This window comes from Uranotaenia lowii, chromosome 1 (genome assembly GCF_029784155.1).
Source record: "Uranotaenia lowii strain MFRU-FL chromosome 1, ASM2978415v1, whole genome shotgun sequence".
Taxonomy (NCBI): domain Eukaryota; kingdom Metazoa; phylum Arthropoda; class Insecta; order Diptera; family Culicidae; genus Uranotaenia; species Uranotaenia lowii.
This window is the reverse complement of record NC_073691.1, coordinates 2379080-2394429: the sequence shown is the minus strand read 5'-3', so window position 1 is coordinate 2394429 and position 15350 is coordinate 2379080. Positions and strand designations below refer to the sequence as shown.

At 41.9% G+C, this 15350-nt stretch overlaps 2 protein-coding genes across 3 annotated transcripts; one reads left to right on the top strand and one right to left on the bottom strand.

Moving 5' to 3' along the window:
• Positions 1-500: 500 nt before the first annotated feature.
• LOC129753703 (polyubiquitin-like) lies at positions 501-1167 on the bottom strand. The gene is made up of 2 exons (XM_055749552.1): positions 1140-1167; positions 501-1093 (listed from the first exon to the last, which is right to left on the bottom strand). The coding sequence occupies exon 2, from the start codon at positions 1071-1073 to the stop codon at positions 615-617; it is 459 nt and encodes a 152-aa protein (XP_055605527.1). The 5' UTR covers positions 1074-1093; positions 1140-1167; the 3' UTR covers positions 501-614.
• A 2116-nt stretch (positions 1168-3283) lies between these two features.
• Positions 3284-14985, top strand: LOC129748232 (mucin-17-like). Of its 2 annotated transcripts, XM_055742767.1 has the most exons (7): positions 3284-3592; positions 5314-8010; positions 8069-10738; positions 10800-11702; positions 11768-12649; positions 12719-13383; positions 13498-14985. In XM_055742767.1, exons 2-6 carry the CDS (start codon positions 5425-5427, stop codon positions 13337-13339), a joined length of 7662 nt encoding a protein of 2553 aa, XP_055598742.1. In that variant the 5' UTR covers positions 3284-3592; positions 5314-5424; the 3' UTR covers positions 13340-13383; positions 13498-14985. The 2 variants fall into 2 exon arrangements, with proteins under 2 accessions (XP_055598742.1, XP_055598736.1); XM_055742761.1 differs by having other exon boundaries at positions 12719-14985.
• The last annotated feature ends 365 nt before the right edge of the window (positions 14986-15350 follow it).

Below are 15350 nucleotides of genomic sequence, written 5' to 3'. Positions count from 1 at the left end.
TCGACGCCTTTTAGCGAACTTACTGTGCTTCTAAAGCATAAAGGGTTTTTTTTTACTAGATAGCGCATTTTTACCTTTAATCGACTTGAAGCGATAGTTTTATTGGTATTTTTTCTAACTTTTTCAGCAGTATGTTAAATTTACTTGTATAATCTATCCAATAACTGTCAAAAACACGATTTCGACAATAACTTATATTTACGGCGACTTTTTTCTTACTTTCGATTTCAACTACGATGTCGGTATTGAAAAACTTATCCGGTACAACTATGTTCGATGTTTACTCTTGGGGCGGGCTCGCGGATATCGGCTCAGGAGTCAGGAGGCAACTGACTGACCTATATACCTATCACAAGCCCTCTTTTTTCCTTAAGAAAACACTATCAGTACTGGAAAAAGTCGATTGGGCAGTGATGGTCCCGTAAAACATCCGTAAGTTAAGTCAGTTATTTTAAAATGCGTAGTGTTTTGCTAATTTTTTTTTATTGAAAGTAGCACATTTTGAGATGTACTTATTGGAAAAGCAAAATCTGACATCGTTTTTAATTACACATGTTAGAAGTTGAAAAACCATCTAACTGAGCGGTAGATGGTGACTTAATAGTATTTAAAACTTACTTAATCGTCCTTACCAAATGCAGCTTAAAAAATTCTTCAATATCGGCGTCAGAGAGTTTCCGGGCATCTTCTAGCACCTTTCCGCCGAACATTAACTTGTATTCTGTTGGGTCGATCTCTTTGTCGCTCGTGATTGCGAATTTTTGCTTTATTTCTTCAAAAGTATCGCTCAATCGAACAACCAATCGGTATTCCGCTTTTTCAATCTCGACATCGATTTGTATCTCTTGCGGTAGTTGACGAACTAGGAACAGCGTAGATTCCGGCTGCACAAATCGGTCATCTAACGTGTGATCATCCTCCGAGAGAATATCACCCGCGAACAGGAGCACCTGTTGTTCTGGTGGAATTCCTTTTACCTCCTGGATTTTGGCCTTCACCACTGCGACTGTTTCGGTTCCCTCTACTACCAGTCGGAAACCTGCGTCGTCGAATGATCTCACGAAAATGTGCATTATAAACGTTCTGAAAGACTCTTTTTTTGAAATAAAACTTCCATTGCAAATTTAACTTTTCCTTACCGTTGTAACCGGAAGTTGAAATAAAAGTTTGAGGCATCAATTGAATTAAGCACGTGCACGCATGAAAGAGATTTGAATTCTGGAGCACGTTCACAGCTGAGCACACACGCGAAAAAAAAATGTGAACAAATTATAAGCAGCGAAAATTACACTGAGCCAAATCTGGCAATAAAATGAATATATACGTTCATCAAAACAAAAGAAAACGGATTTTGATTCAAAAAGTTCTTTTGTTAAAACCCAGGAGTGGAAAACAAAAGAAGAAAAAACAAAAAATAATATTTAAAAGAAAGGATTTATTTTTTGAATAAAATACCTTTAGAATTTTTTTTATCGGATCGAAGAAATTTTTTAATTTTAAAAGGTTACAAATTCTTACAGCAGGTAAAGATGAATTTAAAAAAAGGGTTTTCAACGGTCCCAAAATCAATGGAAATTTTACTTTGTTTTGTCGGCACTTTCTTTTGTAATACAAATTCTGGAAGAATACAAATCTTTTATCTCTCAAACTTTGTTTTTTTTTGCACCCCTTTACTGAAACACTGAAACGAGCAATATTTTGGCTGGCCTGCAATTTTTTTCGAAAAAAAAAACCAGGGGGTGGCATCCCTTTCCTTTGTCATTGAATTTGACAACCATCAAGGAACCGGACTAAATGTCAAATCCTAGAGAATTATGAATGATTGCACACAAATTCAACAATCATTCTAGTTTCTCATTGGTTGAAATTTTGACTTTTTCAACTACGTACTGATTTGAGAGGAAAACACTATAAACGTCTCTCCCGATGGATAGCAAAAAATAAAAAGACTCTTGTTCGCAAGAAGAACCAGGTTGCCACCCCTGGAAAAAAACATAATTTGAATGGATGAGTATCAACGGTTAAATACGGGTCAAACTATTTAAGTGCAGATTCATTTATAATTAAGATATTTTTATTGAAAATCATGACAACTTAAATAAAATACTATTTTTCAAACATCAGGATAAATTCAAGCGTTATTTTAAAAATCAAGCACTCAGGCAAATTCTTATTATAATGTTCATAAGATGCGTCTTATGAACCGCATTTTAGAGTGCATAATTGTTCTTCATAAGAGTCTTATGAAATTCTTTCAATTTTCATACGAAGTTCTTATGAGAAATAGAAAAAAACGGCATTGTGAAAAATAATGAACACATTCATTCCATCAGTCATCTATGTCATCGTTGTTAAACAAAAGCACTTGCAGTTAGCAGTTGTAAAGTTCTTTTTCTTAACAATTCATTTGATTTTGATCTTCTAAATGGTAAGTTTTAGTCGCAGTTTATTTATTGTAGATGTTCAATATATTTGTAAACTCAAAAACATTTTTCGTTTACTTTTCAGTATGTTGACTGGCAAAAAGCAACAAAAGCTTCGTTCAATCGCTAGTAAAAATCGGTTTCAACTGGTTTCTGTCAACTGATAGATGTTCAACGAGCCAATGTTTTGGTCGAAACAAGTCGGGTCGTTGTTCAATGGAGCAAGTTGAAACTAGTCGAAACCAATCCAGCTCGGCAGCAGGATTAGTTTCGACTTGGTAGAAATCGGTCGAAGTCAATTGGAAAGAGACAGGTGATCAACTGTCAATCCATTTCTACTTGTTTCGACCCGTTTCGACTAGAGTTGATTGAACAGACATAAATTTAAGGGCAGGATACGGCGAAAAAAAACTTCATCGGGTGTTGATGTGCTGCTCATGAAGCTGCTGGTCACCAATGATGCAATTCCAAGCAAATTTGCCAAAAAATAAATTGAAACTTTTCAACATCAAATATATTTTGGATAATTCTTATTGGAGATGAAATTTCCTGTTTCCATAAGACCCTCTTATGAAAATCAACAACCTGTCATTGATGTAGGTGTTCATCTGAAGAATTCATTCGCGTCATAAGAAAATCTTATGAATTTCATTAATTTTTCTTATGGCGCCACGACTTCATAAGAGAATCTTATGGCATACCTAATAGGATTTTTCTGAGTGAGCGATTCTCTCGAATTGGACAAATCCCGTAAAATTAGGACAACTGGCACCTCTGAGCGCTAGCAAAGCGACAAAAACATTGTACTGTCATATGACGGCCCTTAACGGCAGCTCCACCGTTCAAAATTTATGGTGCGCAGGAATCCCCAACAGACAACAGAGAGTGCTGTGCTGTGAGCGAGCGAATCAAAAGGCCATCGCGAAGAAAAATTGATTCTTGTGGTTGACTGGCAAGTGAATTTAGTGTCAAAAACGACGACGAATAGAAGGTTTTTGGATCGGGAATTGCGCGGTGCTTGAGATTGTCTCGTTTGTTAGTTGAAAATTTGTGGACGAAAACTGTTTATCGGTGCAATTACTGTCTTTTACGGTGAACCCAATTGTTCCGAGACTTCGATGAATCATGTTCCAGAGCCTCCGGGATCGAACCAGACGTAAAAAATGCATGTAAGTGGAGCACGAAAATTTGCTTAAAGTTTTGAACAGTAGACTTCAGTCAAGGCCTGCTGCTCCATATATAGGAGCGACCAGGAAAGAAACATCAGGGGGTTAAAGATGGCCGCAAAAGAATAACTTTATTTTTTCTTTCATTGTACGGGGAGAGGCTCCCCAAATGTAGTTTTTCGTTTATGCGTTATATTGCCCATGTTAGGAATTTGAGGCAGAAAATGTCCAGATGGTGGCTCCGATTGCCGGATTCTGCAATCCGTTTTTCCATAGCCTGGTTAGATCGGATAAAACTACCCCTTTGTGGAATGTCGGAACAAAAAAAGGGTTTGAGGGAGTAGGAAGGGTGGTGTCAAGAATACGGGGAGCAGTGGGTTATGCTTATAATTTTTTCTATTCTTTTTCGTTTCGACTTATTGATGAGGGGTTCCTCCACCCACTCGCACTTGCAAACCACACCATATGCCAAAACCGTTTTTTCTACTTTTCTCCCGGTAGCTCATATGACGGTCTCAGAATAACGTTTGTTGTCCGTTCGTGGTGTAGAACGCCAGTGTTCAACCACTCTTCTGGGGTATAAACACTCATAAATTTGCTTCAGAGCACTGAGCTAAGAAGTACCAAAAGGTGGTGAAAGGGAAAGGAAATTGCGTAAAAAAACTACCTTACGCATTCGCCGCGACTTCATCAATCTTTGTGGATTTTTTTCTCTGCACCGGTGCTCGTTTAGGTACTCGACATAAGTATTAGCTCATCGCAACATCATCTATACTAGCACTTCCACTTTTGCGCTGTGGGAACATCGAATGTTCTAGCGGCCGTGGTTAAGCATTTTGTTATATATATTCTGACTTGTTTAGTTTCTGATGGCTAAACCGACCATTTGAAGTATTTTTTTTTATAGTTGCCTTTTTCAAGCACTTTTTTTGTTCCCTGTCTCAGATATTATTTTCGAACGAATGGTCGAGCGCCTCATCACTTTTGTTTTCAACCGAATTGAAATATTAGCTTTTGGTTTATCGTTTCCCATTTTTAAGTTTTTGTTGCTTTCGAAGACATAAAACGGATACTAAGTCATGTGAACTTAATTCGATGACATCAATGAGTTAATTTTTAAACCCGGTTCGAATTCTTTCAGAATTGCAAAGGACGTGTTTGATGGCCATTTGCTTCATTTTTTTTTACTGATCGCTCATTAAATGCAGTATCTTAATTTTTTTTTTATTTAAAAAATGGCAAATTTATCAAAATAATTACCATAATACATTCATTCGTACATTCATAGAACATTCAATTGCAAATTCGCTTTGCTTATTTAAAAAAAAAACAGTAAACCATCGAAAAAAAAATTCACAGACAGTTCGAAGACTTCTAGCGGCGACGTTCTATTTAAAAATAATGCGTGCTGTTATGGTGGAGTCACCACACCACAGTCGAGAAACAATCGTCACGCACAGCGCTCGTTCGCAATTTACCGGGAACGTGCCGGCCATCAGATTTATTCGATGTCCGTGTGCATTCCTTTTGTCAGATTTAACTACCTTCAATTAATTAATTGATTCAACTGAGAAATTCTGTCGCCTTTTTTGATTATCTGCATTGATTTACCGATGAAGGACACACCTTCCTTTGCCTCGTTTTACTTTGTAGATTCACATTATCTAGCCTTCAAATACCACTTAGAATGTCGTCACTGTTCTTCTCGTCTATTCTCGTTGCAGATAATTCTTCCTGCTGGAGTTTCGGATCAGCCTTCAGTAGAACCTTAGATTAATCGTACAACCGTTATAGGAAAAGGAAAATTCTTGCTAGCAAAAGTACCAGCATAAACCATGCAGTCTGAGGGCGGAGGCGGTCATCATCACGATCATCAGGACCTCAAGTATTCGCAGAGCAGCGCCAGTGTGAGTGCTGCTAGCAGTGCTTTGTCGCCGCCAGATTCTTCGCTCGATGATCTGGAGTACGAAGATTTGGAAGCAGGACCGTGTAGTGCTGGCAGAGCGGACGGTCCCGAGTCGATCGGGAGTGTTGGCACGGGAGGAGGAGTTGTAAAGAAGCCGCACTTTTTGGATTACGATAATAAACCACCGGCCGGGTTGGAAGATCAGGTGGTGTTCGTTGGTGGACTTTCGCGGAACCGAACCCGGGGTGCCGTCGATGAGAATAGCATTTCTCAAAGTGTAACGATTGAAAAACATGTAGCCCCGGCAGATGATAATGTACATGCAGGAACATGGCCCTCGTCGAATGGCGCCAAACAGAAGAAGATTAGCGTCGAGAGTTCGTCAGATATATGTCCCAAAATGGAATGCGTATATTCGCTGCTTTCAATGTTGGGATCAAACAATTCGTTGGAAATGTCAACGAAATTTATGGAACTGTCTAGAAATCGTGAAACATGCAGTGCTTTAAGACGATCGGGATGCATTCCCTTATTGGTACAGATCATTCACAATGATCAGAATGACACTGCCCGAAGGAATGCTCGTCATGCGCTAAGCAATGTGATCTGTTGCCATCCGGATGATAAAGCCGGACGGAGAGAAGTCAAGGTCTTGAGACTAATCGAACAACTCATCGACTATTCGGATTTGTTACGAGATTATGCCGAACAGGAAAGTTTGGAGGAAAATCCGGAAACAGTTGAAGATCCGGAAAAGCATCCTATTCAGTCAATCACCACCCTGATGAAAATTAGTTTCGATGAAGAGCACCGGCACGCTATGTGCCAGTTGGGAGCCCTTCAAACTATTTCCACGTTGATCCATCTGGATCATGCAGTTCACGGGGCAAACCCCACGGCCCCGAAATGTGTTACTATGCGACGGTATGCCGGCATGATCCTGACCAACCTAACCTTTGGAGATGGCAACAATAAAAGTCTGCTTTGCTCAAATAAAAATTTTATGCGTGCTCTGGTTGCACAGATAGAATCCAGCAGTGATGAGCTGGTTCAGGTCACGGCTTCCGTTTTGCGAAATTTATCGTGGCGCGCAGATTCCATTATCAAGCAGACTTTAAGCGAAATAGGAACTGTACGCATTCTAACCCAAGCAGCAATGGTTTGCACAATCGAAAACACTTTAAAAGCGATTCTATCGGCACTGTGGAATCTTTCCAGCCACTGTTCCCCAAATCGTTCGGAGATCTGTGAAGTCGAAGGGGCCCTAGAATTTCTAATAGATATGCTCAGCTATCAGGCTCCCAGCAAAACGATGAGTGTTATTGAGAATGCCGGCGGTATTCTGAGAAATATTTCTTCACATATTGCACTGCGTGAGGATTATCGCAAAATTTTGAGGAAAAAGAATTGTTTGAAGATTCTGCTGGAGCAGCTTAAAAGTCCCAGTTTGACTGTGGTGAGCAACGCCTGTGGCACTCTTGGCAATCTGTCGGGAGACAATTACGAAGATCAACGTTTTCTAAGGGAAAATGGAGCCATTCCCATGCTACGTTCACTCATCTATAGCAAACATGAACGAATTTCCAACGGAAGCAGTATGGCATTGAAAAATCTTTCTAAACCTATCGCTTCGATGATGAGCAGCAGTGGTGGTTCCAGTCTCAACAACACTTCCCGTTCCTTGGCGGCTTTCTCAGTAGATGCTACAACACGAGAGTTGCCTAGCCTAAATGCGCGCAAGAAGAAAGCTCTGGAGCAAGAGCTGGAGGATAAGTTTCTCCCGAAAACCGGTGATTTCTGTCGTGAGGAAAAAGAAGTTTGCGCAACAAGCAACGAAGATTCCCCAGTAGACGACGAAGAAGAAATCGACGAAGATGCCGTTAGTCATAGCGGGGTGATATTGGTGGTTGAAGAAAGAAAAGCGACTTCCCAAGAAGAGGAAGAAGACTCAGAAAAACCTGTCAATTATAGCCTGAAAGAAGAAGAACCCTATCAGGACTATCAAGAGACGGATATTGACCAAATTACGGACTACTCCTTACGATACGGCGAGAATCAATCGGAGGAAGAATCCGAAGAAGAAAACAACCTTCGCACTGCAAACCCAACTGGTGGAATTTTAATGGCTGAGGATACTATCAAGTGTTACTACACCGAGGGGACACCGCAAATAATTTCCAGTGCCACTTCGATGAGTGATCTGAGGGTGCAGATGACCGGAGAGAAAAACCAACCGGCGACCGCTCAATCGAAAGAAGAAATTCGACAGGGCACCATGACCAAATCTCGTCCGATACCAATTATAACAACTGGTGGAAATAGTAGTGGGGCCGGGAATCGAACAAGCAATCAACAGCAGCAGCCACAACAACAGCAATGTTTGGAAGTGCATGGGGTTGAAAGCAATGACACCGGTTGCAATACCCCGGACAAGCCGTACAACTACTGCGAGGAAGGTACACCGGATTTCAGCCGCGATGCTTCACTGAATGCTATTGATATGAGTGAAGATAGGGTGAGTTTTGTAATTAAAATAAAAATAAAATAAATTTAAACATTTTTTTGTCTTCTAGAATCAAAAGCTCGCAGAAAAACCCCCGGAAGGGGAACCGCTATCCGGTCAAGGAACGACACCGGTCACTCCCAGTACCCAAACTAAGCAAGTTTCCTTCCTGAACACAGCGGAAGAAACGCCGCTTATGTTTTCTCGAACCAGCTCGATGGGTTCACTGTCCAGTGCGGAACCAGTCTGTACTGCTGATGATAAGAGCTCTATCATAAGCGAGTTTAGTCGATTCGCATCAGGGGTAATGTCTCCTTCGGAACTTCCGGACTCACCAACACAAAGTATGCCGCATTCTCCTAAGCGTGCAACAGTGGTTCCAAAGATGGTTCGTCATGTAGAAGGGGGACCAGCTGAGCCACCACCGGTTAAGAGCGCCTTCGAGGATACCATCAGTAAATTTAACGTTGAGAATACTCCTGCTGCATTTTCCTGTGCGACTAGTTTGAGCAATTTAAGTATTCATGATGAGGAGAAGGAAGATGAGGAATCTAAACCAGTGATTTCTGAAGCAGAGGTTAAACAGGGCCCTCCGGTTTTGCCAATGCCAGAAGCGTCCGTTTCGGAAGACGATGGTGATTCCGAAGGTGGTGATGATGATTTGTTGCTCGAGTCATGTATCAGCATGGGTATGAGTGGTTCGAGGAAACAAGATAGGATCAAGGTAGAGGAAAGGACTGCTGCTGCACCCATGATTCCAACATCGCATGGGCCAGAAGATTCATTGCAACAGTTTTGCACCGAGGACACTCCAGCTCATTTGTCGAAAGCTCCAAGTAACTGCGATTTGAGCGTACTGTCATTCAACACTAGGAACGGTCACGAGTCGGACGAAAGTTCGAATGTTTCCGACCAGAACGATAAACTGCTAGAGGAATGCATACGGAGTGGTATGCCGCAACCGAAGAACGCTAAACGATCTCCGTTGGGAACTATGGGTGTGGTGAATGATTTGTCATTGCCTGCGATGGGGAAAGAAAATCCCATCAGAATGATGCGGAATCCTACACACCTTGAACCCCTATATGCAAACGATGAAATGAATAAATTCTATATGGAAGACAGTCCATATGCTTTTTCAACGGTTTCGGCTTTGTCCGACTTGACCGTAGCATCAGAGACGGCAGCACAGAAGGTTAATCGTATTTCCACATTGAAGGGCAAAGAACCAATTCAATCAACTGATGCTCCTATCAGGGTGTCCGGTGGCAATGATTCTCTAAGTTCTCTGTCAATAGAATCCGATAATGACGAGCATTTACTGGATGAAGCGATTGCCGCTGGAATTGGTGCATCGTCTGCTAAAGCGAAGAAAACGGTAGCTGAATTCGGGCAAAATGCAGCACATCATCCGCAGCCGGCAAACCGAATGACTGTAGCGGCAGTGGATGCCAACGATTCTTTAGATTCTATTGATTCGGTTGAATCTAACGATCCGCAAAGCAATTCGCTGCTGGAGCAGTGTATCGAAAATGGTATGAAGAAACACGAAGAAAAAGGCTTCGAACTGCGAGCTGGAATGAACTTTGTTCAGGCTGGATTGAGGGCAGCAGTGACATCGGCGATGCCAATGACGGTGACAGCTCCAGACGAAAGCATACCTGACTCGGATCGGGACTATGAACTGCTGATGGAATGTATTCAAAGTGGAATGCCTAAAAGCAAGAACAGTCAGCTGACAGCGGAACTTACGCGGAACATGCAAAAAATGTCAATAAGCAACAATCAAGTTTCCCAGCAGCATCAGTCGATTCCAAAAAACGTGCAAGCTACGCCTGTGGTTACGAAGGATCCCGGGGCCACCAACGTAATGTCAGCAGGCGTAGTAGCCACAACAACCACCAACACATTATCAACAGCAGCAGCAGTAGACATAACTCTGGCGGAAGAAAACATCATCATTCGTCCAGTTCCTCAGCCACGATCGCGACCACAGGCACCAGCCGTCACAGATCGTACCACCATCACCACCAACAACATCACCACCAAATCCAACACCAGACATCCGCCGGAAGCGTCCCCTCGCATCACTACCCGTTTTCCGGTGGAAGAGACCATCACCACAGCAGTAGCTACCATTCCCACCATCACCACAAGAAGCGGACCAATTCAGCAGCAGCAGCAGCGGCCAGTTCAGCACCTGCCACAAGTAGTCAGTTTTTCTTCTCCCATGGCGGAAGCGCAGCAGGTGGCGGAAGTGGCTCATCCGGCGGTCACAACGGAACAGAGTGGATATGATGGTGGCTCCACCAGTATTTCCATAATGGACCGTTCGAACGAATTCCCAGCGGCAGCCGTATGCGGATCTACGGTATCGTCTAATCTCCTGTCGAACAGCACGAGTGAAATGATGCAAGTCTCTAATGAATTCATGATCGAAGAGCCACCGAGTACGGCTTCAGATTTCAGTCCTATTTTGCGCCGTGATAAACACAAAGACCCCGACCTGATGCTGAAGTCGGTCGAACGTCTTACTCAGGAACTAGTATCAACTGCCGAATACCTGAGGATGGCATCGTCAACAACATCGGATAAAAAGGGAGAGGGAACATGGGATGAAGACATCACGACCACCAACGAAGTGTCGTTCCCGAGTTTGAGCGTACAGGCTCCGCACATTCAACATTCTGTTTCATCTGGTGGAATCGAGGACGACGATACAGCTACCATCAGTGATGAGGTAAGAAATTTTTCCATGGTTTAACATGCTCTTATTCATGTTTTTTTTTTTTAATTTTCAGGTTGATTCCAAAGCTCTGGACGCTTTGGAAGAACAAACTCCGATGAATGAATCGAAACCGCTACCGGGAGCGTTTAATGGTCATCAACTGCAGCAAGAAATTCATTTCCAACTGGGTGGAGAAGTTAAACACCTGCCTGGAATTTCAGGTTTTAGTCCGCCCTATGGGCAATTGACCACAACAGCCGAAAACCATTCCATCAGTACCGTTTCAACTTTAACGAACTCCACAATCATTGCAATCGAGGCCAGCAAGGTGGCCAACAATTTGCAAAACTTAGCCATCGTAGAGAGCGCCGAGTTGGATTTGAGTAAAGTGAATCCACCATTTGGATCGGATAGTATTCTGATTTCGGATTGCTCGGATTCAGAGTTGACGTTTAGAAATCATACTCCGACTAATTTGAACTACAGTGAGCAGCGGAAATATTCTTTCCCTTGTGGATTAGTTGCGAAGAGAGCCCTTGGTCACACGACGTTCAACGACTCGTTGAACTCATTAAATAATCTGGACAGCATAGGACCACCTTCGATAATGGACGAACTGATGGATTCGATGATCAGCGTAGCGAGTATTACATCTGAAATAGCCGATCTGGACAGTGGCCATGCTGGAACGGTTTCGACCGGCTCCGATGCTAATAATTCTTCCGGTAATTCAAGCTTGACCTTGAATTCTAGTTTGGAAAATTTGGTGGTGAAGTTTTCTCCCTGTTTGAATGCTGCCTTGACTATTCCGGGAAGTCCGGGTGGAAAAAGTACTCCGATGAGTCCCAGAAGAGCCGAACGAAGACAAGCTATGAAGGATCGGTATAAGACTTATACGATTCCCACCACACAACTTATCGATTTGAGTCAAGCTGCCGAAAGTCCAGTTGTTAGTGACGGGTCCGAAGGGATGACGGTAATTGTTTTGGAAATGAGCATTTTTTCAAATTTTAAATATGTGTTTTTACCATGAATTTTCAGACACCAACTCCAAGCATTCCTTCTAGTCCTTCACCGAAAAAGTCATCAAAGGAACGTCGCCAGGAAAATAAATCACGCTATGAAACTCAAGTTATCAATACCAGTCAGTTGGGACCGGCAATGGTCAATCAAATCCCAGTATCAGAAACTTTGGTCAGCAGTCCACGAACTCCACGAACGACAATCATAGCAACGCCAGCGGCTTTTTCTCCTTTAACGCTCCAATCACCGGCTCCAATGTCACTCGAGAGAGTTCTTTCACCGGAAATGGACAAGCATCTAAAGAACGGAATCCTCAATGATCTAGACGACGATGAAGATGATCCAGCAACTTATACCGTGCAGGAAGGTGCCCGACGTAAATCCCTAGAGCAAAGACTTCCAACTGTTCTCCCAGCCACAATCCAAAAACCTCCATCAAGTGGTCTTCCATCGACAAAATCGTCCCCTCAATCGAGCCCAAGTAAGATGCCAACTCCAATGGCCAAACTACCCAGCAAGCCTAATCAACCTGCAACGCCAGTCACGAATCCGGAGGTGGTCAAAGTAGTGCGTGGCACTAAGAAACCCGCATACGTTTCACCCTATAGAAAGTCTGTGGTCTCAGCACCGGCTGTCATCACTCGTACCCCGGCTGTTGGATCAGGCGTTGGTGCTGGTCGAAAGGAACCGATGGTCACACCAAAAGTCAAAAGCCAAAACGTGGTGGTGGATCCACAGATCAAAACCGGCCGACCACAGCCTCTGAAGGCTCGCAGTAGTCTTGGGTCGAAAAGAAACTCTTTGGAAATTAACGGTACCGGACAGATGAAGAACGGTGATGTTCCCAAAATACGTGACCGACAATCATCGTATGGGTCGCTTTCGGCCTCAAAAGCGAAGGTAAGATTTTGATTCTAGAAGTAAATTAAAAGTTGTGAACAAAAAGTTGTTAATTTTTTTTCACAACAGGTCGCTCCTGTAGCAGAACCTCTTCTTATCCGACAAGGAACGTTCACCAAAGACGAGCCATCCAATCTGGAGGTCCCAGTTGTAACTTCTGCACCCACGACTCCGGTTAAAACTCTCCGTAAACCGGGTTCGCTGATACCCAACTCGGCCTCATCCTCCCGGCTATCGTTGATGGCCCCAAAGACGCGATTGACCCTCAACAAGAGTATCAGTGTCCAAGAGTCGGCTCGTACCACACCGAGTACGCCTACAACGGCTGGAACTCCCGCTGGAGAGAGCACTCCGCTGACCAGTCGCTTCCGGCTAACTACGGCCCGAACGTCTCTCGTAGATTACAAGAAACCCAATACCGTTGGCCGGCTCAGCACCCCCACTAGCACGGCAAATGTACCGGAGTCATCGATTAATGGATCAGCTGGCGCTGGTGCTAGTGGCCCAGCTACACCAACCAGTCCCAGTTCACTGCTGCCAATACGGCGGAAGAGTGGAATTGCGCTACCGAAGCGTACCAATCTGACGATGAAATCGAATCCCGACGTATTGAAGGGCAAACTGGATGGGGTGCGAAATGCTTTCTCTAGGAACACTACGGCAGCTGCGGTTAAGACCGGCTCGCGATGAGAGATGATGGCCACGAACGATGGATGGTTCTGTTAGATGTGAAGGTATGTTTGAATAGGTCTTTTCGAATTTCCGCTCAGTGAATTGAGAGGTCGGTTGAGGTTTTTCTCTCTATAAACCAGTTAGTAACAGCGTCCGTTTTCCCATTTTACTTGCAGGTCTACATATTTTAAAAGATCCCATTTATCCCCTCCCACAAAAAACTTTTTTCAATGTTTTATTCCTACTACAACGTCAACGAAAATGCTACGCATTGCTTAAAAAAATATGCAATCCAGAATCGTATTCATTTATGTTTGTTTTGCCTTATTATCTAAGTTACCGTTATTCTGTATTACATTTTATTCAAACCAAACAAAGTTTTAGAAAACGGAAATTTCAATTGGTCCTGTTAAATAAAAGGTGAACTCTTGTTTTGCTTTGATAAAACAAGTAGGTATAAAAGACCAACTTTGCAGAACGGAAGAAACTGATCAACATCGTAAAGCTATCGCTTTTGTCTCGAGAGGAAAGACTTTACAGAACTACACAAATGTAACGCCGATTTGGAACTACATCATGTGTAGACAAAACAGAGCAACTGAAACTGAAACTAAAAATCATATGTATATTCGAAAGAAAAAAATGATTTAAAAAAATCTAGTCGTAAAATGTTCTTGAACATCGATTTCCCCAGTTTTGTGAATGCAAGTTTATATTTAAATATTATCTGAATTAGTCAGCAGACTGTATGTAAAAGTTTTTCGTTAAGAATGTTCCCTGCTTAATCAACAGCTTAAATTTACCCAAGAAAAAAACAAGATCTGCTTTCTTCAACTGAACTTAAATCATGCTTTAGCTTTAGCGTACATACTCTTGTACTCTCGCATATATTCATATGAACTTCTATAATAATATTGTACCAACTTTAGCGTTGCTTTGGCTAGTGGCTGAAAGTTTACGATCAGGAAATGTTCTATATCTGATTTCATTAGTATTTAATGGCGTTTATGTTTAAATATTTATAGAAAATTAATTTTTAAAACAACGGATTACACAGGATAACTTTTTATTTATGATTATTTGAAAATGTTTTGTTTTAACCACACATCTGCATAAGCTGCAAAATTTTGTCCATATCAAACATTTTTCTTCCGGATAAAATTTTATGCAGAAAAAAAAATCGATCAAAAACAAAATCCTATCAATGGAATAAATCGAACGGTTCCAAATTGTACTTATAGCCGAAGTCAAAGTCCAAATCCAATTGAGATTATAGTTCTTTAGAAATTGAAATTCGGAGAACGAAATTTAATTAGCGGTCAACGTTTAAAGTGAAATAAGTCGTAAAATCGAATACCGTTTGTTTTTGATAACCAGACGTCTATTTAACTCGCTTTTGTGGATGTTTGGTCCTATCGGAGGAAATTTGTAACATATATAACTTCTATAATCCAATCAGTAGAGTTTTAGACGGAAAGGTTAAACGCGATTACATCACTGATTAGTCCAAATATTATAGGGCGACCGTTGTGAGTTTTTGAACCAATTCGTATTATAGAAAAAAGAGGAAGAAACCCAAAAAATAAGGACTCGCGTTGTAATGTCGGATTAATAAATTATAAACCATTACTATTACATAATATCCAAAATTATTACCGTGCTATCAATGCATTAATCAAAAATAATAAAAAAAGAAAAAAAAACACGTGACTTTTTTTTCTATAGAATCTTCGAAAAGATAAATGCATGTTTAAAGTACTTCGGAAATTCGAATAATGTTGCGTCCAATATGTAATGATTAATGTTTTAATCTCTTATTCGATCTGTTATCCGAGTCCTGGAGGTCTGGTCCTTATGCCAACCTCTGTTGAGCTTTATTCGATTGCATTTGCATGCCGCATATCTGATAGTGAATACTGACATAACACTTGTTCGTTTAATTAGCTCAGAACAGGTTCCGCTTGAGAAACAAAACCAGTGATCAATAGTTTTCAGGGAACTCGTTTCCTGTAATACCAACCTACAGAAC